The following is a 22584-nucleotide window of genomic DNA, read 5'->3' on the forward strand; positions in this document are numbered from 1 at the left end:
TGCCTTGTTACGATCAATGATCCTCCGCCCTAGTGTTCCGTGAAAAACTCCAGAGTTTTTGACACCACTAGTTATTGATGACCAGAAGTTGTGCGTGTATCTTCGAATATGTTTATGAACCTATCCGCAAAGAAGAGGATATCGAGAATCGCGCTGGGGTTGCCGGTTTAGTAAGAACGTGTCGAACATTGAAAGACCCTGCCCTGGACGTCTTATGCTGGGACCTGTCGACACGGTGAGCACTGAGTGGGCCATCGTTATTTTCCCCTCCCGTTACTCAGAACTTGCACTTAGATCTAGGATCGTCCATGCAAAACGCGTCCGCATACTAACACTCTCAGGGCCTTGAGACAGAGAGAGAAAGTGGGAGACTTGGTCGAGGCCATTTATCTCAGTTAACGGGAACAGGGTCGAGAAAAATACAATAATCATCGATCATTTTCTATCCACACAAAGTATGGTGTTATCAATGTTAGTTTCCCACACCTCCTGACGCTGAACGTCATTTGTCTGCTCGTACGCGATAAGAGCTTGCTATTCCTTACAACTTATTCGTTCAGAGCACTGAAGTTTGAACACATTTTTTTAGGCTTTGTTACTGATTGGTTCGAACAAAGATGCACCACTGGATCCCAGATGTTGTGCAGCTTATCTTCGAATATGTTTATGATCCCATCCGCGAAGAAGAGGATAGCGAGGGTCGGGTCACTGTTGCTGGTTTAGCACGAACGTGCCGAGCATTTAAAGACCCTGCCCAGGACATCCTATGGGCTCAGCTCCACTCTTTGGAGGCACTCGTCCTCTGTTCTGGTGGGAGGCGGGATGCAAATAGCCAATTAGTGAGCAAGCCAACATAATTTTCCCCCCTCCCGTTACTCAGAACCTACACTTAGATCTGGGATCGTCCAGCGTATGATGCGGACTGGCGCAATCTCGCGCAATTCGGAAAACGTGTCCGCACGCTCACAATTCCACCTCAATCAAATATACGGGACATCAGTACCATGCAACTTCTGAGCTGTTTTCCTCTTCCAGGACCCATTCTTCCGAACCTCACAAGGTTGAATTGGTTGTCCGATCGTGAAGACTTCTTCCCTTTCTTACGCCGTTTCTGTGGGCCCAATTTGACGGCCCTCAGCCTTTCGCCCATCTCGTGGAGTGTCCGCAAGTGTGCCACCGTTGCATCGCTTGCACCATCGTGTCCTTTGCTGAAGGAATTCAGATGCGTTGACGCAGAAGATTCGTCGATGCAAGCGATCAGCGAGGCAGTTGTGGGCTGGAATGAGCTTCAAGTGTTGCAGGTCGGCCTTTTAGATAAACATGCTTTGACCCACGCCGGCTCTTTGTCGACGCTTCAAGAGTTGCACTTTTCTGTTACAGATGATATCAGATACCCGATGTTGGAATTTTGCTCCCCCCATGCTTCGATGACGATCTCAACACAGTCACCTTCATCTATTCATGCATTCATCCAAAATGTTCATTTATCGACTCAACGTCTGCACCTTTGCTGCGGGCACTATGATGGATTGTTCCCCCAACTTTTCTTCGAGCGCCTAAAATCATGCTTCAGGAATCCCGAGGAGCTTCTAGAGCTGGGGCTCGTGAAAACCATACGCCACAACAGATCAATGATTATCAACTCTCGCATGTTGCATCCGCTGGTATCATTCAAGGGACTCAACTCCTTAAACCTTGCGGACCTATGCACCGCGCATATTGATGACGCCTTCCTCAAAGAGATGGCCATGTCTTGTGTACACCTACAGGAACTTCACCTAGGCGACAAGGGTCGCTGGCCCACTGCCCCGCTGGCAACCTTTGATGGAGTCGTATCTCTTATCAAACACTGCCGTCAGCTCTCCTCTCTAGGAATTTTCTTCAATGCCACTTTCGAAAGTGACATCATAGATGTGCTCCAAACCGATGCCATTAATCTAAATATCAGAAATTTTTCCGTCGGTGCATCCCCCATCGATGATCCTATGAAGGTCACGGTAGTGCTGTCTTTGTTGATTCCTAATGCAATTCACATAGATCATTGCACACGAGAGTTTGAGTTTCTGGAGCTTCCGGCCATGGAGGGACAGTGGGACACAGTAAATGCGTGGTTCAAGCCATTTGTCTCAGCTCGGAAGCACAGTTGGGAGCAAGGCTGGTTGGAGGGGAAGATGGTGGTCGAGAAGAATGAATAGTATAAGAATTATCTTGATCAGGCATATGTTTTCTGTATCAATAAAGGTCTGTGAGATCGTATTATTATGTTAGGTACAACCCCATCTCTTAGACCCAACCTTGCGGGTGTTCTGAAAATAGCACCTACCGAATATCTCTTGCATGCTCTACGAGACCTGATTCCTGCTGAAACCTTATTGTCAAACTCTCTGACTCTAGTTCATACTGTATAGATCTTACACTACATATACACTACATAGCGCGGCGCTCATTTGCTTGCCCTTATCTTACCTCCCGGAAATACCCAAAGCGGCACCACCGGCATCTGCCAAATTTCAAACTCCTCGCGTCGCCTGCCAAATCACTCCGAGTTCGACCAGTCTGACTACGTCGAAAAAATCTTAGCATCATAGTCAGACTGGTTACAAGTCTACCAACGTACTACAGCTAGTCTGCAGATCTGAACCTTTCATTTGCCTTGCATCGTCATTTGTCTGTTCGTACGCAACAAGAGCGTGCTATTCCTTACAACTTATTCATTAAAGTAATCCAGAGCACTGAAGTTTGAACACATTTTCTTTAGGCCTTTGTTACTGGTTGTTTCGAACAAAGATGCACCACTGGATCCCAGATGTTGTGCAGCTTATCTTCGAATATGTCTATGATCCCATCCGTGAAGAAGAGGATAGCAAGGGTCGGGCCACCGTTGCTGGTTTAGCACGAACGTGCCGAGCATTTAAAGACCCTGCCCAGGACATCCTATGGGCTCAGCTCCACTCTTTGGATGCACTCGTCCTCTGTTCTGGTGGGAGGCGGGATGCAAATAGCCTATTAGTGAGCAAGCCAACTTGAATTTTCCTTCCCGTTACTCAGGGCCTGGATTTAGATCTGGGATCGTCCATTGTATGATGCGGACTGGCGCATTCTCGCCCAATTTGGAAAACGTGTCCGCACGCTCACACTTCCATCTCAATCAACTACATTGGACATCAGTACCATGCAACTTCTGAGCTGTTTTCCTCTTCCAGGACCCATTCTTCCGAACCTCACAAGGTTGAATTGGTTGTCCGATCGTGAAGACTTCTTCCCTTTCTTACGTCGTTTCTGTGGGCCCAATTTGACGGCCCTCAGCCTTTCACCCATCTCATGGAGTGTCCGCAAGTGTGCTGCCGTTGCATCGCTTGCACCATCGTGTCCTTTGCTGAAGGAATTCAGATGCGTTGATGCAGAAGATTCGTCGATGCAAGCGATCGGCGAGGCAGTTGTGGGCTGGAATGAGCTTCAAGTGTTGCAGGTCGGCCTTTTAGATAAACATGCTTTGACCCACGCCGGCTCTTTGCCAACGCTTCAAGAGTTGCGCTTTTCTGTTACAGATATCAGATACCCGATGTTGGAATTTTGCATCCCCCATGCTGCGACGACGATCTCGACACATTCACCTTCATCTATTCATGCATTCGTCCAAAATATCCATTTATCGACTCAACGTCTGCACCTTTGCTTCGAGCGCTATGATGCAATGTTCCCCGAACTTTTCTTCTCGCGCCTAAAATCATGCTTCAGGAATCCCGAGGAGCTTCTAGAGCTGGTGCTCGTGAAGACGATTCGCCACAACAGATCAATCATTCTCAACTCTGTTATGTTGCGTCCGCTGGTATCATTCAAGGGACTCAACTTCTTGAACCTTGCGGACCTATGTACCGCGCATGTTGATGACACCCTCCTCGAAGAGATAGCCATGTCTTGTGTACACCTACAGGAACTCTACCTGGGCGACAAGGGTCGCTGGCTCATCGCCCCGCTGGCAACCTTTGATGGGGTTGTATCTCTCTTCAAACACTGCCATCAGCTCTCCTCTCTAGGAATTTTCTTCAATGCCGCTTTCGAAAGTGACATCAAAGATGTGCTCCAAATTGATGCCATCAATCTAAATATCAGAAATTTTTCCGTCGGTGCATCCCCCATCGATGATCCTATGAAGGTCACGGTAGTGCTGTCTTCGTTGATTCCTAATGCAATTCGCATAGATCATTGCACGCAAGGAGTTTCGGAGCTTCGGGACATGGAAGGAAAGTGGGATACAGTAAATGCGTGGTTCAAGCCATTTGTCTCAGCTCGGAAGCACAGTTGGGAGCAAGGCTGGTTGGAGGGGAAGACAGTGGTTGGGAAGAATGAATAGTATAAGAATCGTTTGTGACCATTCTATCCATGCTCGCAGAAGTCCCGCAGATTACGGGCCAGTATATATATGTAGGTTCAGTACTTATTTGACTGGCAGAATAATTCATCAAATTAGCCCCCTGCGGACCATAGAAATAGATTTGTTCGCTGCTTTACTACCAGTAAATGCGATGACAGTGGACCAATGCGTTCTTTGACTTTTTACAACGCGGCCGTCAGCAAAGAGTGCTATTATCATGACAATAGGATTGCAAAATTATTTCTATCCCCTTGCCTACAGACATTCTTCTTGCGATATTCATCGACAGGCCCATGATCGCTCTCACCTTTCCTGTACAGCCAATACGCCATTTTCCCGCCCTTCTTCCACTTTCGCTGAACCTCAGTGAATCCGAGGACGTTCATGAGAGACTGAAGTTTGTCAAAAGTCAAATATCGTGAATTCTCCACGCATGGGAGCGGAAGCTAGTAAGAGGACCAGGTTAGCCCTCGTTTGCAAATGCGCTAAAGGCTTGTGGAACAAGTCAGTTGCTTACCGCAAGGAAGAGTAAGCCGTCTGGGGCTAACATAGAGTGCGCAAGGCATAGCATTCGCCCTGAAAGGTAGAGTGAAATTACGGGTAGAACGAGCATTGCACATGTGTACCTCGATCTCTCGGGTCGGGAACGAAGTTCACGACTAAGCTCAGGCTGATGATGTCCCACTTGCCTCGATTTTCATCTTCGTCCATCAACAGAAAATCCTGCTCTAGGATAGAGGGATGGCGGCTCCGCAGATCCATGGGTGTGATATCCATCCATGACATGCATGTTTGATAGTTGTCAGGCTTTAGAGCACCAACTTCCAGAAGCCTGTGAGTCGTAGATGGTATCAGAACCAATTCAATTGCACAGATAAATTTGTCGCTCTTAAGTACCTCAGCTTCCCTTTGCCTTCCCTCTTCCGAAGCCCCATGTCAATCAACCATTGTATGAGCACTTTCTCACTTCCGCCGCCGCGGTCATTGCTCTGCCCAACTCTCGACATACGCTGATAGGCCGCTAATCCTCCCAGCTCGTTGATCTCGCGTTCTATATCACCTAATTCTTCGGTATTGGCAGAAGGGGCATTTTTCAGCTGTCCCTGTTTTTTCAGCAGGACATGATACCGTCGGATGACGGTGCGGCTTGAGGTGGGGTTGCTCGATGAGCTCGCTTTGTCGGTGTTCGTTACAGGAGTCTTCTTTTTGCGAGTTCTGGGCATGGGTGATGTTAAGAAGCTGAAGTTCTTGTGTGCAGCTCTGTGAGCATGACTGTATGGTTGCACTGATCAAGGTTCTTGATAAGCAAACACACTGCACGCTACCCGTGCACAACACGGCCATAATTTTGAATTCTGTTCCAAACCCATGTATGCCCATTCGTCATCAGAACACGTCGTATCGTAGTTATAAAAACCAGTACAGATGAAAGGCTTAAAGAGTCCGCATCCCAAGACTAAAACAACGTCTTCTGTAGGTATGGCTAGTATCCAAAACCAGCGAAACAAACAAATGCACCAAATATAAAGGTGGAAGCAACCAGTGGAACAATGTCCCCGAATTAAAAAGACAATGGCTAAAAACACACCATCCGCAGTCATGGACTACGGGTAAATCTTGATAACGTGAACGAACAGGGCAGATTGATCGATAGCGGTTGGAAAGCGGTAGTAATGCACTTTAAATAAAATTGTGCCCGCCACGCTTCGCGTCAATCTTTTCAAAGCGCTCAAACTCTTGCCTCTGGTTGAGAAGGAAACAGATCAATGTCGCGGCCAGTCGCTAAGACAATAAAAGCTTACCTTCTTGATAACGCACATGTTTGCGAGGAAAAGACCGATCACAATTGCCATGAAACCATCAATAGTGCTACAGACGGTATGAGAGTTTTGTTTGTCAGGGAGATATCACAGGAAAGTACCTGAAAACGTTGTTCAGTGTCGAATCCGTGAACTTGGTGATGGGCGTGACACAGAAATTGTTCAAAGCAGTTGCAGCGGCCTGAGTTGGGCAGGTAGCACCTCCAAATGCAACCTCATCAGCGGCGTTGAAGTAACCACAGCACTTCAGCTATAGAAAAATAAAGAAGTCAACATAACTACAATTCACAAGTCCGAGTGGGACGCACCATATCTTGAATCAAAATCTTGGTCTCGTTGCTCTGTTGCCCAAATACAGCATGGTAATTATTCCGTTCATGCAGTGTGAAAATCCAGATATATGTGCCCATGAATAGGATGATGAGGATGTTTACAAGGAGTATCCAGTTAAGAATCTTCAAGCCGAGGGTGCCGCGTTGTATAATAACAACCAGGGACAGAAGAAAGGTGGCAAGGAGAATGATACCAAGCACGCTGCCAGCTTTATGTCACCTTCAGAAGGATGTCATGCACAGAGGTACATGGAGCACTTACCCGTCAAATCCATACTACTAAACGTCAAGTTCAGCAAAAGGTTGGGCTGGCGCCATACAATGGACAATGTGAGCGAGAGGACACCAGCGGCCATAAGACATATGTTAAAGAATGCCCATGCCCCAATCAATTTCTTCGACAACATGATCGCTTTTGTCTGGATGATGGTGACTAGATGAAGTTGGATAGAAGAGTGTTGGAAGATCGAGGAAATAGACGTCTTAATGAATGGGTGGGCTTGTGGGCTGGATCGAATTGATGGAGAAGGAACTCTTCCGGAGAGTAGAAAGACGATAGCACCTGGCTAGAACTCGACGACAAACAGTGGTGAAACGACGATCAACGTCAAACTTCTGCACAGCAGAAAAGAACGAAAGAAGGAAGGAAGGAGGTTGTGAGCGCTCTGCGAACCAGAGATTGCAGCTCACAAGCTTTTGCTTACAATATGTATGTGAAGTATGCAGATGGCGATGCTGCTGAAACAGGCAAATGATGATCAAAATCTGATGCGGCTATACGGATCAGTCGCTGAGGAGATTCAAGGCAGTTCAAGAGGAAAAGAGAGCCGACAGTAGTCACTAGTGTCAAGGAGGATTCATGGAAGGCTATGGGAGGGCAGTGGCAAGCGGTGGAAGGCCCGTAAGGACAGTGGAGACCTGATTAAGATTATTTGCATACAATCAATTTTACAATCCGACAGTCTCCATGACAAACACGACCATGTGGTCTATTAGGGTAAACTTTGTACACGACCTGCAGGGCACCCTCATTCACACAACGGCATCAGCGCTTCGTATCTGCACCGTGATAGCGTCAGGTCAGATTGCAGCGCTCAGCTCACTTCGCCGCAATCTCTTCGTAAGCTCTTTTCCGTATAACTGACTGACTCCTTATCTCCGTCATATTTTGCGCAGCAGGGCCATCAATAATTTTTACTGATTTAAAATTCAGTCATGTCTCGCCTGGGTGGCGGTTCTCTCTTGCTGGCCTGGCAACTGAAAGGAAAGCATGTGCTCATCATTGGTGGTGGTGACGTCGCGTCTGGACGTGTGGAATCTGTGCTAGCTGCAGACGCTCGCGTGACCCTTATCAGTCCAAGCAATGGATTACATCCTCTTTCCAAGTCCTTCCTCAATGGACCTTACAATATCATCTACCATGACCGTCTTTTCGGAGGCGCAGAAGACCTGGCTGACGTTGATCTTGTATTGACGGCAATTGATGATGTGGCGCAGTCTCGTGTCATTTGTGGTTTATGCAGGGAGCTCAAGATTCCTGTCAACGTGGCTGATATCCCGGAGTCATGCGACTTTTATTTTGGCTCTCAAATCCGTGACGGCCCTCTTCAAATCATGATCTCGACAAATGGAAATAGCCCTAAATTGGCTAATATTATACGGAAGAAGGTCGAGCAAAGTCTGCCAGAGCACGCCGGAGATGCAATCACCAGAGTGGGTGAGCTGAGGATAAAGTTGAAGGAGAGAGCGCCCGGGGTGGGCGGTGAAATTGGGAAGAGACGGATGCGGTGGATGATCGACGTCTGCACTTCTTGGGAAATGGAGGAACTTGCCTTATTGGACGATCAGATGATAAGGAGGCTTCTCGATGACGGTTGGGAGAAGAATGCAGTACCGTCTCCTGGTGAGCTAGGAGCCAGATCATCCCATCAGGCGTATAAAGCCACACCAAACCTCACGGCGCCTGGCATTTTTGTTACGACGTTGAGCTTTGCCGCGGGCGCTGCTTTTGCAGGTCTTTTCTTGCTCTCCCGGCGACGGTGATCCTCACGCGTGCCGCCTCGCTGCGAGTGCTGATATATTTTAGTCTTTTGTTGTGAGTTATCTGCTGTTTCAAATCGACGACATGCTCACTGTGAGGCAGTACACCATTTGTGGGCTGGAATATAGTTACGATCGCCTCTCCACTACCCTCACCGATAATAGACAGCAATATACGTTAGCCCTGTAATTTGCTGGCCGCTTCGCAGAACGTTTGGTGTGTCAATGCTGTGTCAACCTGATGCAGATCACCGGCTGCTGTGTCTTCCCAGCACGTTTTGTGGTTCAGGTTGTCAACCTGAAATGCAGTGTAATGGTGACTAGTACATCAAACAGGTACCCGCATTTATTTGTCAGAGTGTAATATGTATGGCTAAGGCCACAGTCCGATTAATCGGTCAGTCTAGAGTTATCCTCCAAGTCTAAAGTACTTTTCCCTTCGAGCAAGAATCCAATTGCCCGTCACACTTTGCTCGTGTGCCGCAATCATTGCAGTAATCAAAGACAGACACATCGCAGTATCAATAACATGTCTATATGGTATTCATTCTTGCAAGTCCATTCTTTAGAAAATCTCAAAGGTCTGTTCCGCAATACTTAATGTCTCTATAGACTGAATGGGTGACTCGTCAGGGAGTCTAACTGAAATTGACCGGAACGGATCAGTAGTGGGCAGCGGGCAATTGTCGGAAAGTCAAAGAGACACGCTTCCACTGGCAGATGCATGACCTTGACAAGAATTAATCTGTGCAGGAGTTCATGAATAGCGTGGTGCACAAGGGGAGTAAGACCGAGAACTGAGGCAATACTAGTGATCATCCCGTATTTGGAGGATAAAGCTACTACTTACATGCATCAGCCAGTGACGGTGCTAGGGATTGGCGGATCCGTGGTCTACTAGAAAATGGGTAATGTACAATTGCGTGTTTTTGGATGTCAAGTACTATACTAAATTTTATTACTTGCAGGCGTTTCTGCAGAGTATTAATCGTCTGGTCGGCTAGGCCATCAATTGTTTGATGGAAGAGATGATGCTTCATGATGATGCGATGGGAATCTCGGGGATTTGTACATCTGGCGCTATATCCCCTGTCACTGTTCGTCCATAGTGTGTTAGAAGCCCGATAGCAGAACCGATCCCAGCACCACCAAGCACCACTGTTGCAGAGAAATGAGCATCATGCACTAGCATATCACTCGTGAAATATTTTGCTCACGGTTCGCCGTGCTCGCTCTCTTCCAGAAGATTGCAGGCGTTAGCACCGCAAACAATATCGCGCCGATAGTAGAGTGGTCGTCGGCACGTAATGAAGCAGTCTGGAAAGCAACCTCAGCTTCAGGTAAAATTCACAATCAATTAGACATACATCGTAGGCGTGTTGCATGCGCCGGTTCCTCACGGTGGCTTCACTGGCTCTGGACGTGCGAATATACTCGAGCGTGCCCCCTCCTGCGCATCCTAGAGAGTGAGATTATTAGGATTGACAGGAAGGAAAGGTGTCATCACTGTGCTTGCATACCTACTGCACCGCCTATCCAAGTCGCGCGAAGTAAGCGATTGACAGTGAAGTGACCTTTGCCTTTCCGCATGAGCACAAAAGCAGCGTATGCTGGTGGGGTGAGTAAAGAAAATAGTTCATATCCTTTGGTCATCCCTCGTCGCACGAGAATCTCCATGTCTGCGGTATGAGCGACTGAAAGTCTTTCTGAACCCATTTCTGAAGCGGTTCAGGTGATGTTGCTCGCAGCAGCTCGTCGCGGTACACGACGAGCAGTGGGTGTATGACGGTGTCACGTGTCCTGCACGGACCATGTGTGGATGATTAAGCCTTGTCTGCGCTTTGTTCTTGACCTTACCCTTTCTTAACTGCTATTGACCTTGCATTTGCAATGTCAGCCTCACCATTTCCTGAGCCTTTGGACGCACCAATGCACGACTTTGCGACAGAAATCGATGTTCCAATGAACCCAGCAGCCACGCAAGATTTTTTTGTGGAGTTGTCCATGGACCACGATGGTCATCACACGAGTTATAGCCAGGAGGATGTCGAGGTCGATATGGAGACCTACTATGATGGCAATGCAGAGTATGAGATGGCAGATGAGACGGAAGAGTTCAGCGAAAGCCATTATCACCATGAGCCGCTCGACGTGGAAGTCTACGACGCTTCTGACGCTCGCTCACCTCAGCCCATACCTGATTCACTGCCGTTACCGTCTTTGACAGTTATTCCGGAGATATCATTACTTTCCTCCCCTGTCCCTTTTTCCGATCCGTTCACCCCCCAGCTAGCCACCATTCCCATTGAACACGACGCATCTTCCACAGATCGCCCGGTCGGAAACGATCGTCCTGTTGCTGAAGAAGCAGATTTTAGTGCGCAGCGAGAGGAGGAACCTCTTGCGGTCACACTCGAGCAACTATTGGAATCGGATCCCCTTCATCTTACCACTGCTGTCGATCGAACAGCGGCAGAGTTGAACATACCTTCTGTGGCTTTTGTGGATCTATATGGTGTAGAAAAACACGCAGATGCTCTGGTTTCGGAAACCACTGATAGAGCAGAGTCGTGTGTCCAGCCTACAGATGCAGAACCCACGCTGCAATCACAGGTTGAGGAGCAATCTGAGACGCTCCACCCCTCAGATGTCCCATCTGATGACAGCGTACAGCATCAGGGTGAACCCCACCTGGAAGGCCTCCACGAAGAGGCAGACAATGCTAATGATCCACACGAGATATCTGATGGCGTATACATTGACCCGCCACCCGCTGTTTTTCTGTCCATCGGCTCCTCTGAAGTACCAGAATATTGTTTATTCAACCAACCTCCAGTGGAGCGTGGGTCCCGTAGTCCATCTGCAGGAGCTAGCAACCAACAGGCGTATGCGCTGCTCCTGGAGAATCGACCGACGTTGTACTATGAGCCCCTCAGTTGTGTTTTCGAAGCACTTCGGCTGGACGAAGTCATTTCCAAAATTCCTGATTCTCCCGAGGGAGAGTTAGTGATTGACGCGTACGATCTTCAGCTCGCTGTATTGGAGGTAGGCATCACTTCTTATTTTATGTAGAATAAGCGCTGATTTCCATGTAGGACAACGTTTACGCACAGGAAATCAGTTTGCATGACCTGAATGTGCTGCACGATGGCTCTGACTTTAAGGGTCCTCTCCGCATTCATCTGCGTTCGGCGATACCTAGGTTTATTTTACGTTACCGTTTACTTCAAGAACAGATTTCTCGGCTTGACTTGGCTGGAGGCGTCGAAGAAAATGTTCCAGAAGAAGGTTTGTATTCCTCTTCAAAAATGTCGAATTTATCATTAAATGTCGACGACAATGCAGACCACCATGATACGGTGCAAGAAGTAGATTACCCTGAAGAAGAAACCCAACACGAAGCACTTCTCCCTGATGACGAGAAAGACTTCGATGGGGCCGAAGGCGTTCATGAGCCAGAAGTTCCTCTAGACCAACTTCAGGGTGATGATGTCCTCGCAAAGGACGTGACTTTAACCTCGCAGGCTGTGGCGGATGTCACCTATTACAGCATTAGTGGCGATGTAGCACAGGCCCTTGGAGAGGAGGATGGTTATGAATGCACAAATGTCGGCACAGAGTACCAGGAAGAGGGCGAGGGCGATCTGGACGTCACTGCCGTGCATGAGCCAACGGATACGGACGCTGCTGGGACCGTGTCCAAAGTCAATTCGCAGTTCGGAGGGGAGGACACCGAGTACCACGATTACATACAGCCAGGAGAGTATGGCGAAAACTATGACGACTTTCCTGAAGAGGACGGGGGGCACACAGAATTTGGATATGATCAAACGGTGGGTTATGAAGAAAGCGGAACGGAGGTTGTATCGACAATCGTCGAAGAGTCACAGGCGGGTTTGCCTTCATCTGATCTCCGTGACGAAGAGACTACACCAGTACCACCGGCACAACGGGTTGACTCTGAACCCGCTCAGAGATCAGACATAGTAGACAGTGCTTCAAATGGTGAGCAATGCCATTTATTAAATACCGTCGTATCCTCACGTTGGGTCAGAACTAGGAGATTGTTTATCATCACATGAATCTTTTGACGAGGAGAAGAACAGCAATCCCACTGACAAAGGTCTGTCCGAGTATTTCATTGCTTAATATCGTACACTGATAGTGATGTCAACTAGATCTTATTGTAGATCAGGACATAGATCAGCCCGAATCAGCACAGTTCCCAACAGATGAGTCGGATTCTAATTTCCTTGCAATGCTTGAACGCGAGGCTGGTAAAGTGACTGGTTCTTTGCGTAGAATTGCGCTGACCCATAACCCAGATTTTGAGCTAGATCATTCTTCCGCCAATACCAATGCTAATCCCACAGAAGAGGGCGTCGGAGAGACTTTGCCAGTATTGGAAGAGGAATGGGATAAGTGGGACGATGAGTTAGATGGCGATGGCGAAGTGGATGACGAATGGGTGGATCCCGGTGATGCCGTGTCCAATGAAAGCTCTGTGACTCTGTCCAGTAACTCATCTGCAAAACGTTCTCACGACGAGGTCGACCCCGAAGAAGGTGAACTTGAAACTGACACACCTCAAAGTTCACCTGGTATGTTTCAGTTTGTGTTCTACATTTACTTCACTGATCACGGTTTATTGAAGAAAAACGTCCTCGCATGTACTGAGACAGTGGTCGGCGCCCCATCGCACTTCGCCGCCGTTCTTTCCCGGTGCCCCTACGCGGCCACCACCGCTCAGCCTCCTCGCATGCCCCTGGCAGGCCTAACTTATCAGACATTTTTTTCACTCTCATGGCACTTGATCGACTCGCACGCATGCAACCCGAACATCAACATTACGACTATAGGCTAAGTACCGTTTTTTCATGTTTCTTATCATGTCCTCTGTTCTTTCAGTTCACCCGCATTTTCTCGTGACTCACCTTTACAGCAATATTCGGTCGTACTACCGGCTCAGAGTGATGGCATTGAGGGATGGCATTATATGGCGGAAATTCGGGCTGGGCATGGGTGGTTACCTTCTTGATCTGTTTTACCGTCACTGAGCCTAATGACTCTATCTCTGCCGGAGATTCTTTACGAGCAACCACCTGATTTTATTATCATGACATGACGGTGTTCATAGTACGCTAGTATAATCTTGTATAATCACCGTCGAAAGCGACATTGTACAATAATCTGACGAGGCTCCGCAACAACCACGGGGCTCTTAAGAAAGACTTGCATGCAATTCTGGGTGTATTGTGACCAGACGAAGATTCCGAGAATTGAGAATATACACAATAGAGTCTAGATCTGTTCGGAATTCGCCTAACGCACACCTCTCGCAGGAAAAATCTAGTTGCCATTCCTAGTCAGAAAGTGATCAAGGTATTCTCAACTCAATGGTGAGCCTCTGCCTGCTTCACGTCTGCCTCCAAGAATCCAAGGAATGCATCCGCACCCTTGCCTACATCCTCTCCTGCATGTGCACTCGAGCTCGTGACCTCTACATCGGCTTTTGTGGGCTCGGTCGCGTCATACGCGGTCAGTTCGGCCGCGAGGTCGGCGGGAAGAGTGGGAGGTTTTGGAACGACGGGTAGTGAAAAAGTCTTGACAACGCCAACGTGTGCGTCTTTTGCCTAGATAGAGAATGTGGGTGAGTTGCTAGAATGAGGTGAGCCGGACGTTGCTGGAAAATACGAACGGCAGCAGGGGCCTTATAAGCTTTTAGCTGCTTGACATAGAGGTCCTGTACAAGGTCTGCGGAAAGCTTCGTCAACCCATAGTCTCTTGTGCGTCGGCGAAATGCGGAACAAACCTTTACGAGCAACAGAAGTCGTAGAGAATGTCCGTGCAGAGCGGGCCTATCCATTGACAAAAAATGAACTCGATGCCATGAAAAAATTGATGAGCTAAGAGCTCACCGCTTGTCTAAGGAATCTCATGGACGACATGACTTTGGAAAAGAGGATAGAGCGTGACGTTACGCGATGTTGCTTCCTGTTGGAAAGGAGTCACGTGTTGAATCAAGGCATACTTATACTGCCGTTCAACCGTGACGTCTTCGACTCCTTGCTCGGATCTTCTGAAAACGATTCATATTTCACGATGCTCACTGTTATTGCCCGTCGTGTCCCACTCACCCGACTCGTCCTCTCAAGGGGTTACACCTCAAGTCTCAAGGAAGGCAGCGTTGCTCAGAGCCAAGGATTCTCGTAAGCGTAGACTTGCAGCACAGGGGACTTGTATTTAACATGTTTAACTGCAGAAAAAAGGAGAAAGCTCATGAAGGTAAACTCATTTGTGGAAAATTGTCATTTTCATGCTCAATGGTGATTCGCAGACGAGTACGCTCGTAGGCACGAGGCAGAGCTGTTGCGTAAGCTGAAAGCTGAGGTATGCACTTACCAGAATTTTAATTGTTCATTTCCCTGATTCAGTTCTGTAGATTGAGGCAAAGAAGGAGGAGCTTGTAAGCTATTAGTATCCCCGTCGCTTGATGGTCATTCTGACTCTGGACACCAGGCCAAGCTTCAGGAGAAGCATGACGAAGTCAACTCGAAGCAGTAAATAGCTTTAGTGCGATGATGCCAATGGATCGCAAAGGTTCAGTGCAACGCTAACCACATCTGAGTTTCGTTCTCATCTCGCTGGTCACACAATGTTATTTCTCCAGTTTGCTACTAGTCGCGTCCAACTGGATGGACAAATATACAAATGTTGCTCATTCTTGGAATTTGTTTGGTCTGACATTCATGGAATTGTGAAGCCAACCAACATCCAACCACGCCAAACATTCCTGGAACATCATTCCAGTGTACCCATGCTATCGTGTTATGTCAATGTAGTATAGACCCTCGAGGGAGCATCCGAATTATTTAATTACATAATTAATTATCTGAAGATATTTATTTTCCCTTGCTCTGTATGATATAGCGCCTTCCATTGACAAATCTTGTTCTTAATCTCTAGTTGCAGTACGCGGTGATGGCGGATGCAGAGACTTCCCGCCTGTGTGTTCAGATTGTCCGGTCACACTTTGGTCCATTGACGGCGGTGAGTTTTCATGTGGTTTTCGTTTATTCACTCACGCCTGAATGGTTTTTCAGAATGTTGCATCTGCGCTACTGACACGGGGAAGACTTTCCCTTCCCCAGCTCATTCGTTACACGAAGATTAAACCGCGCACAGTTCGTGCAGCAATCTTGGTTATGGTACAACAGAATATTTTATGGCATTCCAACACCGAGGAGGAGGGCGACATGCTCGAGTTTAATACTCTAGAGTGTCTTATGCGTCTTAGATTTGGTCGCTTCGTGTGGCAGGCGGAGCAATTGTTTGGGCCTTCTGTGCGGAATCCCTCTTCTCTCCCTTTGCGATCGGGCTCATTCATTATCTGATTTATCAGGGTGCAGAAATTGTGCAGCTAATACTAGACCACGGCAAACTTCAGTCGCCAGACATCATTTCACGGTTGTCAATTTACAACCCAAAAAGTTGGTATTTCCTCTGATTTGTGACCCTTACTGATGGTACACCCAGGTTCAAGCCTATATACTCAAACATTGTACAAGCTTATATCCGGCGCATATCTCAAGCCGTCCACATTACTCTCGCATCACTCACCCAGGGACAAACGTATCAAATACGAAGCAGAGGAGAAAGCTAAAATAACGGGTTTCCCAACAGCGAAAGAGTTGCGAGAGGCGCAAGAGACTGCGGAAGCGCGGCTCAAACGGGAGGAAGAAGAAGCGGAGAGTGTAGGCTTGGTGAGTTGACGTGCACCTACAAGTCCCGACATCTGTGAACAAACGCAGAACCATAGAAGCGGAAGCCGAAAGATTTGATCAGCCATCGGTCGACCAAGGTGAGCGGACTCTGGCGATTATTGTTATAGGTGGTCACTAAACGACTCAGCGAAAAGCAACAGAAGAAGACATGGTTGACGTGAGTTTAACAATCAGCATATTACACAGTTGCTTTATTTTCAATATCTAGGATGAGGTCTACTTTCGGGTGAATTTTGACAAATTCAATACCTACATACGTAACAAGGTCAGTCCCACGAATACCCGTTGCTTGTTCTTTTCTTGGCTCTATTCTGATGTGATTTGCCAGCTCATCGAGATGGCTGCAGGAGAGCGTTTTAATCGAAGTGCTGCTCTTGTCATGCGAGCTACGCTAAAAGCGACTGAAGCCAGACAAAAGAGTGTATCCGATGCGAGATCAGGTAAGATACACTGTAGTACCCGTTTTCCATGCAACCCCTTACCCCTTGTGGTGAAATAGATCCTACATCAACCGCTGCGATTGCCATGCTTATTTCCGATGACGACGACCTTTCAACAGGTCTTGTCACGTCAACAAAAAAAGCGTCTAGTGCCTCACTAGTCAAGGATTATCTCGGTCTAATGTCCGCCGTAGACAATCCAACGCCAGCTGGCAAAGCGGCATCGTTCATAAGTCTAACCGATAACAAGGTATATGTTGAGTTTGAAATTGTTAGCAAACGCCTGCGACGGCGCGTCTTGGAGGCAGTGGCTCGGGAACGGCACGGGGACGACGGCGTGAGGATTGTGCGCCTACTCCTAGATATTGGAAAGATGGATGAGAAGCAGGTGCTTCCCTTGTTGGCTCCGTATTGACATATTTCTAATGCCAAACAGATAGCGAAGGTGGCCATGATGCCAAATAACATTGTTCGGCCACTCCTAGCGGCGCTGTCATCCGACTTCTTGATCTCAACTCAAGAGGTACCCAGAAGCGCTGATCGTAATCCCACTCGGACATTTTATCTATGGTACTTAGTGTTTCTTCATTGTCAGGAATATTGATGTATCCCGATACTCAGGCACGTTGATCTACACAAGGCGTATTCTGCGCTATTAGGAAACCTGTACAAGACGCTGTATAACGTAGGCATGCGGCGACAGGCAGAACAAGAGGAACCGACTGTGAAAGCGGTGCTGGCAAAGCGGGAACGGACGGATGTGGCTCAGGATGAAAACTTATTGTCGCGGATGGAGCGAGATGTGCTTAAGGAGTGGGAGACGAAACGGGAGAAGCTCACTGTACTGGAGATGAGGGTGGAAGAAGCCGTATTTATCCTTAGGGATCTTGACAAGGTTGGAAGCCATGAGGACATTTGAATAAAATAATATTTACAAAAACACGCGGGAGATGTCTGCAAAGAGTCACTCTGGTTGCAAACTATGATAGAAATTGGGCCGTCTGCGCTGGCTGGGTGAATGTATGGAAATTGGACTGTGGCACGTTGCCGTGTTATCGAGCTGGGCCGACTGGTCCACTTTGAGCATGTCGCAATCCATAGTCATGAAATCTGTGAATTGATATGCATAATGTGATTTACAAGTTGAAGGTCGCAGTCCTAAAAGTCCGAATGAAGATATGTATAAGAAATGCAAGTGGTATGATATAAATGATCAATAATGATAATGATGAATTCCACATAAGATTGTGATGCTGATGCCAATGCCAATGATGATGCGGGGGTATGACAATGAGATGAAAGATGATAGTGAAGATTTCAGTCGGCGTTGTGTTCGTTCGTAAAATTGTCCGGGTACTCGCAGCGACCTTCAAAGAACCCTGAGCCGTATTTCTGCAAAAACTCGTTCAGTTCAGCTGGCATATCTGGAACGGGCTGCTGATAGTTGACATCGGAGGACAGCTCCGGGTCAAACTGCGGCATCTGGAGAGTGGAAGGACCGGCAGGGACAGTCGGAGGCTGGTTGTTGTTAGGGGTGGGGGTGGGGAGCTGAGAGGGCTTATCATAAATGGAGATGAAGCTCTCGGCGGGGATGTCGGGGAAGAGTCTCTCCCAGGGGAGTTCGTCGAGCTCGCCTGAGATTTGGGGGATACCAGAACCGCTGGACTCAGCGGGTGAGAGCGCATCGCAGCGAACGAGGTCTGCAAGCTCGGGAAATGCTGGCTCACCGAAATCCAGCGATTCAGGAATCTCTGCCTCTGACTTCATAGACTGAGTAGATGGGTAAGGCGCGGCGGCGGACCGTCGAGCAGCTTTTCCACCGGGGATGCAACGCGCCTTGGGCTCGTAGCCATGTAGTGCCTTGCGGTGATGCGTCAAGCTGCCTGGATCTGTAGTGGCATACGCGCACCCAGGATGAGGGCACGTCTTGGAGAATTCACGGGTGTGGGTTCTGATGTGCGTCTGCATGTTGGACTTTTGGAGGGTCTTGTGATCGCAGTTAGGGAATGGGCATGCATGCATACTGATCAAGATAGTAAACAGGTCAGAATCCGTCTGGTATAATAAGGCACAAGCACGTACAGAGCTTCCTTGTCTTCAGCATGCGTCCGCATATGTCTCGGAAGATCTCCCTTGCGGCTTATAACCTTATCGCAGACAGTGCAGGCAACAGATGTCTGTAGAGAAAGTGTGATAAGTACAAGACGCGTGATGTAAGGTAGGCTGGGAGCTTACCTCGTTACGTTCTACAGCAGGCATCTTGTGATAATGTTTGAGAGGAAGGAAGAAGTTGTGAATGATCTGCGGGGTGGATTAAATCCTTGGAGTGAATGAAAAGCGCGTGTGTTGTTGCAAATCCACACATCTTGCGCGCTTCTTTTAAAGCACCCAAGCGTGCTATGGACGTCGAGTACGATTGCTTTTCTGCGGCGCACGTTTCTGCCTTTAAAGGCAAAAGCGTGAAGCAATCGTGTGCGATGGTCTGAGCATAAGGGACGAGCCACTCGGTTAGCGGGAAAGGCAAGTGAGTTGGATTGCGTCTCAACACTTTCTTTTTTTGCCTTGTAAGGTAATATATATTTACCTGCTCGATGTGTGGATGAGTGGCTCAGTGCTCAGGCCTTTAGCCTTCAGGCATCATGATGGGGAGGTAGGGCCCATAGACCCTTCCAAAGACTCGAAGTATCGGAGAGCTCCACCTTAAGCATCGAGGGCGTTGTCGAGTTTCATTCCAGTACTAGTTTCTAGGATAGCGTTCGCAGTCAGCACTAGCGGTTGCCAGTGAAGCTTTAGAAGACGATGAGGACGATGAAGAATAAATGAGTGAAACATGCTCCGTGTTGCCTCGATGACGTAATATAATGTATGCAGCCGAGGCTGGACATATGCATGGTGCTGCATGGTGGTGGTGAAGAACAGAAGGGCACAGAGAAGATAGTCTGCTGGCACACCTTGTTCCTTTCCCGTCTCTCAATCTCCATGTTCTCAATATGCTCAAGGATGACTTCGCGATAGCGATATAGCATGCCGCTCAATTATGGGCCCAACGGAGTCGAGGACGGAGCTAGTAGTACTGGAGAGTATCATGATGGGATAAGGTGATGCTCCCCATTGTCAATGTCCTACAACATGATCTGAATTGCGGCGTCGCTCCCGAGCCTGGCTGTATCCGACGGCAACTTTCACGTCCATTCCTCTCCATGTAGCTCACCCTTTGTCGAACGAAGGCTCGACGACAACATTTATGCAGTGTTTGAATATTTGCAGTGTCGGTTTCTGCTTGAGAACTAATGTTCGTGACTGGACTTGGTGGTGGTGAAGGACAAAAAATATGCGGAGCATCGGCCGGTGACAAAAAGGCTAGCCTGAGATTCGTCCGAACGCAGCAGCATGCATGATGGTAGTCGACGGTCACTACCGAGGTCGAAGTCACCGTTATACTATAAGAGCTCGATGGATTGAGCCGCGACACAGCTGTCAGCGCTCCTAGTTCCGAACTTGAAGCTGTACAAAAACTGGCGCACAAGGCTCTAGCGCTTTTATACCAAGTTGAATACAGCAACAGCAACACTTCGACGCTTTCCTTCGCCCATCCGCGATCTTAATGACTGAAACCTCACGTATTTACATGGAGGGGATTGATCTTATCCCTCCTCACCCAGGCAGCAATTGGACTCGCTTCGTCTGCATCTCAGATACCCACTCTCATACTTTTCACATACCCGCCGGCGACGTTCTGCTGCATGCTGGTGACTTGAGTAGCTGGGGTAGCCTTTCGCAATTGATCGTCACAGTCGAATGGTTGAAATCACTGAATCACCCCGTGAAAATGTGAGCAGATGTTCACGATATTCCAGGCGGTTGATAACCTGTGATGGATCAAGCATGGTAGCAGGCAATCATGACGTACGTCTTAAGCTGGTGCCATCCTCAGATATCAGACCACTTCCGTAGCTTTGTCTTGACAGGAATTGGGCTCAGCCAATATATGGCCTCCCACCAGAAGTGGGTGTGGATCCCTCTAAGCACCAATCGAGCTAAACAGAGAATTGAAACCAGGAGGTCCAGCAAGCACGAACCTATGTACGGAGTCAAGCAGGAGCAGGTCTGTACTATCTCGAGCATGAACGCTTTCGGTTCATGTTACCCTCGGGGCGTGAATGGAAGGTCTATGGCTCACCGGTGAGCGCCAGTCGCTTTTGCGAAGCTGGTATTTTGTGGAACTGATATACATGTGAGGCTGCTCCATTATATGCTCAAGGAGCATTTCAATACGAGTCCACAGACGAGGCACGAGGTATGGGGCGAGGCTAGATCAATGTTTGCGGGCTATAACCATTCTCTAGTGATCTACAGCCGTATACCAGAAGATACGGATATCCTGATCACACACACTCCTCCTTTCATGACTTTCGACACAACAAGAACCGGCAAGCACGCTGGATGCCGCGTCTTGTCAAGCAAATTAACGCAGCTGCGAAAATGCCGGCTGCACGTCTTCGGCCACATCCATGAATGTGCTGGAGCACAAATCAGCGCTGATGACCCATTCAGACTAGTCGACAGTGTGTCCGTGAATGCAGCCATGGCCATGACGAAGAAGGCGGTCGTTGTAGACCTACGGAACTAATGAAACACCCTGCATTATGGATATCATGTACACTTAGTATACATAGGACAAGCCATGAGAACATGTTAAACAACTACCTTGCCCTTCTTCGCAATCTTGATACCCAGTTTGTTCTTCAAGTCTGATTTCGGCTTCTTCGCTGGCGGTACACCAAGAGTTTTGGCCTCTAGCACTACTCGTGTTGATTCTGGAAGGAGACTGCGTAAATCGGGCTCGACATCATCGGCCTTTCGCTTAATAGTGACCACTTGTGGCGAGGTCACTTCTGTGGGTGAATCTCCAGAACTGTCTGCCGCCGCCGAAGAGCCGCCCGGCAAGGCGGGCATCGATACCTTCGAAAACACTTCCCTCACCAGTTTCTCATCTTCTTCATCTGCTAGTCTTCGCTCCCTTTCCTCTTCTGTTTCCTCCTCCTCCACAGTCATTCGAGAGACCAGATCCGACGCTTGCCCCACACGCTCGTTCCGTGCATTCCGTGCTCGAATATCCTGGAGAGCGTCTAGGATATCCATCTCCCGTTTTGCGTCGACGGTGCGGTTCTCTAGCGCCTTCATAGGATTGTTCTCCTCTTCCTCCAGGCGAGCAAGACGGTCCTCCTCTTCGACAACTTTTTCTTCTCGCCATGGTTCAAAGTTTCTTGATGCACCGTGCTCTGCGGAATAATCGGTATTCTTGGGGTCAGTCTTGAAGGTAATCTCGGCGGAACATAGTGTACTGGGATGGCTCTCGGTAAGCGCCAATATATACAACGACGTAATGACGCACCATTTAATGTAAAACCTGAATATCTTAATTCCATAATAATCCTCTCCATCCACTGTTTCCTTGCGAGCATTGAACTTCTTGCCTTTGTAGATATATTCTCCACATGTATTACATCGCCTGTGTCCATTGTAAGATATGAATTAAGGCACAGAAAAATCAACGCTTACATGGAGAACGGGGCCATGAGACGAACGACCTGCTGTGAGTTCTTTGGGCCCCTCCTTCGAGGGATCAAGGACGGGTCAAAGTCCGGGGGGAAGTACTTGTTCAACACTAGCACAAAAATCAGCTCATGACTTGACTGAAGACTAAAATCTTACCTTTACGTTCAGACATGGTGGTCGATTAAATGAGTGTAAGGATTGTTGCGTTGAGTTGTTGTGGACGACTCGGAGGGT

General features: G+C 48.2%; 13 protein-coding genes across 13 annotated transcripts; 7 read left to right on the forward strand and 6 right to left on the reverse strand.

The window, feature by feature from the left end:
• The first annotated feature begins 493 nt into the window (after window positions 1–493).
• On the forward strand, window positions 494–2303 carry DEU56DRAFT_851594 (uncharacterized protein). Its single transcript, XM_041355197.1, has 2 exons — window positions 494–839; window positions 894–2303. The coding sequence occupies exons 1-2, from the start codon at window positions 618–620 to the stop codon at window positions 2193–2195; spliced, it is 1524 nt and encodes a 507-aa protein (XP_041212485.1). The 5' UTR covers window positions 494–617; the 3' UTR covers window positions 2196–2303.
• A 356-nt stretch (window positions 2304–2659) lies between these two features.
• Window positions 2660–4363, forward strand: DEU56DRAFT_781586 (uncharacterized protein). The gene is made up of 2 exons (XM_041352050.1): window positions 2660–3009; window positions 3062–4363. The coding sequence occupies exons 1-2, from the start codon at window positions 2788–2790 to the stop codon at window positions 4352–4354; spliced, it is 1515 nt and encodes a 504-aa protein (XP_041212486.1). The 5' UTR covers window positions 2660–2787; the 3' UTR covers window positions 4355–4363.
• A 109-nt stretch (window positions 4364–4472) lies between these two features.
• DEU56DRAFT_59311 (nucleolus protein) lies at window positions 4473–5869 on the reverse strand. Its single transcript, XM_041346984.1, has 4 exons — window positions 5273–5869; window positions 5002–5207; window positions 4893–4951; window positions 4473–4821 (listed from the first exon to the last, which is right to left on the reverse strand). The coding sequence occupies exons 1-4, from the start codon at window positions 5596–5598 to the stop codon at window positions 4591–4593; spliced, it is 822 nt and encodes a 273-aa protein (XP_041212487.1). The 5' UTR covers window positions 5599–5869; the 3' UTR covers window positions 4473–4590.
• A 186-nt stretch (window positions 5870–6055) lies between these two features.
• DEU56DRAFT_729656 (uncharacterized protein) lies at window positions 6056–6934 on the reverse strand (the record flags this gene model as incomplete). The annotated part of the gene is made up of 5 exons (XM_041348111.1): window positions 6056–6118; window positions 6178–6244; window positions 6297–6445; window positions 6504–6736; window positions 6790–6934. 5 exons carry the CDS (start codon window positions 6932–6934, stop codon window positions 6056–6058), a joined length of 657 nt encoding a protein of 218 aa, XP_041212488.1.
• A 584-nt stretch (window positions 6935–7518) lies between these two features.
• Window positions 7519–8960, forward strand: DEU56DRAFT_781592 (siroheme synthase). Its single transcript, XM_041352051.1, has 2 exons — window positions 7519–8622; window positions 8671–8960. Exon 1 carries the CDS (start codon window positions 7743–7745, stop codon window positions 8568–8570), a length of 828 nt encoding a protein of 275 aa, XP_041212489.1. The 5' UTR covers window positions 7519–7742; the 3' UTR covers window positions 8571–8622; window positions 8671–8960.
• Window positions 8961–9482: 522 nt separating this feature from the next.
• Window positions 9483–10528, reverse strand: DEU56DRAFT_781598 (uncharacterized protein). Its single transcript, XM_041352052.1, has 6 exons — window positions 10495–10528; window positions 10425–10437; window positions 10088–10367; window positions 9935–10026; window positions 9785–9884; window positions 9483–9725 (listed from the first exon to the last, which is right to left on the reverse strand). The coding sequence occupies exons 3-6, from the start codon at window positions 10281–10283 to the stop codon at window positions 9604–9606; spliced, it is 510 nt and encodes a 169-aa protein (XP_041212490.1). The 5' UTR covers window positions 10284–10367; window positions 10425–10437; window positions 10495–10528; the 3' UTR covers window positions 9483–9603.
• Window positions 10458–13431, forward strand: DEU56DRAFT_909007 (uncharacterized protein; the record flags this gene model as incomplete). Its single annotated transcript, XM_041357058.1, has 5 exons — window positions 10458–11612; window positions 11663–12572; window positions 12622–12690; window positions 12746–12844; window positions 12893–13431. The coding sequence occupies 5 exons, from the start codon at window positions 10458–10460 to the stop codon at window positions 13429–13431; spliced, it is 2772 nt and encodes a 923-aa protein (XP_041212491.1).
• Window positions 13432–13960: 529 nt separating this feature from the next.
• DEU56DRAFT_909008 (ATP synthase complex subunit H-domain-containing protein) lies at window positions 13961–14515 on the reverse strand (the record flags this gene model as incomplete). Its single annotated transcript, XM_041357059.1, has 4 exons — window positions 13961–14200; window positions 14266–14321; window positions 14380–14425; window positions 14486–14515. The coding sequence occupies 4 exons, from the start codon at window positions 14513–14515 to the stop codon at window positions 13961–13963; spliced, it is 372 nt and encodes a 123-aa protein (XP_041212492.1).
• Window positions 14516–14594: 79 nt separating this feature from the next.
• DEU56DRAFT_781603 (uncharacterized protein) lies at window positions 14595–15291 on the forward strand. Its single transcript, XM_041352053.1, has 5 exons — window positions 14595–14776; window positions 14830–14852; window positions 14905–14957; window positions 15010–15033; window positions 15087–15291. Exons 1-5 carry the CDS (start codon window positions 14670–14672, stop codon window positions 15129–15131), a joined length of 252 nt encoding a protein of 83 aa, XP_041212493.1. The 5' UTR covers window positions 14595–14669; the 3' UTR covers window positions 15132–15291.
• Window positions 15292–15507: 216 nt separating this feature from the next.
• Window positions 15508–17726, forward strand: DEU56DRAFT_851611 (uncharacterized protein). Its single transcript, XM_041355198.1, has 10 exons — window positions 15508–15617; window positions 15671–15910; window positions 15970–16057; window positions 16104–16330; window positions 16387–16428; window positions 16479–16508; window positions 16560–16791; window positions 16851–17179; window positions 17228–17361; window positions 17413–17726. The coding sequence occupies exons 1-10, from the start codon at window positions 15549–15551 to the stop codon at window positions 17708–17710; spliced, it is 1689 nt and encodes a 562-aa protein (XP_041212494.1). The 5' UTR covers window positions 15508–15548; the 3' UTR covers window positions 17711–17726.
• Window positions 17727–18046: 320 nt separating this feature from the next.
• Window positions 18047–19270, reverse strand: DEU56DRAFT_59759 (uncharacterized protein). Its single transcript, XM_041347005.1, has 4 exons — window positions 19027–19270; window positions 18874–18968; window positions 18519–18814; window positions 18047–18451 (listed from the first exon to the last, which is right to left on the reverse strand). The coding sequence occupies exons 1-4, from the start codon at window positions 19048–19050 to the stop codon at window positions 18198–18200; spliced, it is 669 nt and encodes a 222-aa protein (XP_041212495.1). The 5' UTR covers window positions 19051–19270; the 3' UTR covers window positions 18047–18197.
• Window positions 19271–20395: 1125 nt separating this feature from the next.
• Window positions 20396–21421, forward strand: DEU56DRAFT_729317 (Metallo-dependent phosphatase-like protein; the record flags this gene model as incomplete). The annotated part of the gene is made up of 5 exons (XM_041348094.1): window positions 20396–20622; window positions 20649–20712; window positions 20851–20973; window positions 21031–21088; window positions 21138–21421. The coding sequence occupies 5 exons, from the start codon at window positions 20396–20398 to the stop codon at window positions 21419–21421; spliced, it is 756 nt and encodes a 251-aa protein (XP_041212496.1).
• A 65-nt stretch (window positions 21422–21486) lies between these two features.
• DEU56DRAFT_869506 (DUF572-domain-containing protein) lies at window positions 21487–22522 on the reverse strand (the record flags this gene model as incomplete). Its single annotated transcript, XM_041355562.1, has 4 exons — window positions 21487–22135; window positions 22187–22303; window positions 22354–22459; window positions 22507–22522. 4 exons carry the CDS (start codon window positions 22520–22522, stop codon window positions 21487–21489), a joined length of 888 nt encoding a protein of 295 aa, XP_041212497.1.
• Between the last annotated feature and the right edge of the window lie 62 nt (window positions 22523–22584).

The sequence above is a fragment of the Suillus clintonianus genome (genome assembly GCF_016758775.1).
Source record: "Suillus clintonianus strain FC179 chromosome Unknown DEU56scaffold_11, whole genome shotgun sequence".
Lineage (NCBI taxonomy): Eukaryota > Fungi > Basidiomycota > Agaricomycetes > Boletales > Suillaceae > Suillus > Suillus clintonianus.

Bases quoted from the DNA above. Each gene is read 5' to 3' on its own strand.
- DEU56DRAFT_851594 (XM_041355197.1), top strand. From the start codon at position 618: ATGCACCACTGGATCCCAGATGTTGTGCAGCTTATCTTCGAATATGTT. The intron at 840-893 runs GTGAGCAAGCCA...ACCTACACTTAG, and splicing joins GGGATGCAAATAGCCAATTA to ATCTGGGATCGTCCAGCGTA.
- DEU56DRAFT_781586 (XM_041352050.1), top strand. From the start codon at position 2,788: ATGCACCACTGGATCCCAGATGTTGTGCAGCTTATCTTCGAATATGTC. The intron at 3,010-3,061 runs GTGAGCAAGCCA...GCCTGGATTTAG, and splicing joins GGGATGCAAATAGCCTATTA to ATCTGGGATCGTCCATTGTA.
- DEU56DRAFT_59311 (XM_041346984.1), bottom strand. From the start codon at position 5,598: ATGCCCAGAACTCGCAAAAAGAAGACTCCTGTAACGAACACCGACAAA. The intron at 5,208-5,272 runs GTACTTAAGAGC...TACGACTCACAG, and splicing joins GAAGGCAAAGGGAAGCTGAG to GCTTCTGGAAGTTGGTGCTC. The intron at 4,822-4,892 runs GTAAGCAACTGA...TCCTCTTACTAG, and splicing joins ACGGCTTACTCTTCCTTGCG to CTTCCGCTCCCATGCGTGGA.
- DEU56DRAFT_781592 (XM_041352051.1), top strand. From the start codon at position 7,743: ATGTCTCGCCTGGGTGGCGGTTCTCTCTTGCTGGCCTGGCAACTGAAA.
- DEU56DRAFT_781598 (XM_041352052.1), bottom strand. From the start codon at position 10,283: ATGGGTTCAGAAAGACTTTCAGTCGCTCATACCGCAGACATGGAGATT. The intron at 10,027-10,087 runs GTATGCAAGCAC...CTCACTCTCTAG, and splicing joins TTGGATAGGCGGTGCAGTAG to GATGCGCAGGAGGGGGCACG. The intron at 9,885-9,934 runs GTATGTCTAATT...GTTGCTTTCCAG, and splicing joins GCATGCAACACGCCTACGAT to ACTGCTTCATTACGTGCCGA.
- DEU56DRAFT_781603 (XM_041352053.1), top strand. From the start codon at position 14,670: ATGCTCACTGTTATTGCCCGTCGTGTCCCACTCACCCGACTCGTCCTC. The intron at 14,777-14,829 runs GTAAGCGTAGAC...GTTTAACTGCAG, and splicing joins GCTCAGAGCCAAGGATTCTC to AAAAAAGGAGAAAGCTCATG. The intron at 15,034-15,086 runs GTAAGCTATTAG...TCTGGACACCAG, and splicing joins AGGCAAAGAAGGAGGAGCTT to GCCAAGCTTCAGGAGAAGCA.
- DEU56DRAFT_851611 (XM_041355198.1), top strand. From the start codon at position 15,549: ATGGCGGATGCAGAGACTTCCCGCCTGTGTGTTCAGATTGTCCGGTCA. The intron at 16,509-16,559 runs GTGAGTTTAACA...TTCAATATCTAG, and splicing joins CAGAAGAAGACATGGTTGAC to GATGAGGTCTACTTTCGGGT. The intron at 16,792-16,850 runs GTAAGATACACT...GTGGTGAAATAG, and splicing joins TGTATCCGATGCGAGATCAG to ATCCTACATCAACCGCTGCG.
- DEU56DRAFT_59759 (XM_041347005.1), bottom strand. From the start codon at position 19,050: ATGCCTGCTGTAGAACGTAACGAG. The intron at 18,815-18,873 runs GTACGTGCTTGT...TATCTTGATCAG, and splicing joins GCTGAAGACAAGGAAGCTCT to TATGCATGCATGCCCATTCC. The intron at 18,452-18,518 runs GTGAGCCAGCAT...CGCTGAGTCCAG, and splicing joins TCCTGAATCGCTGGATTTCG to CGGTTCTGGTATCCCCCAAA.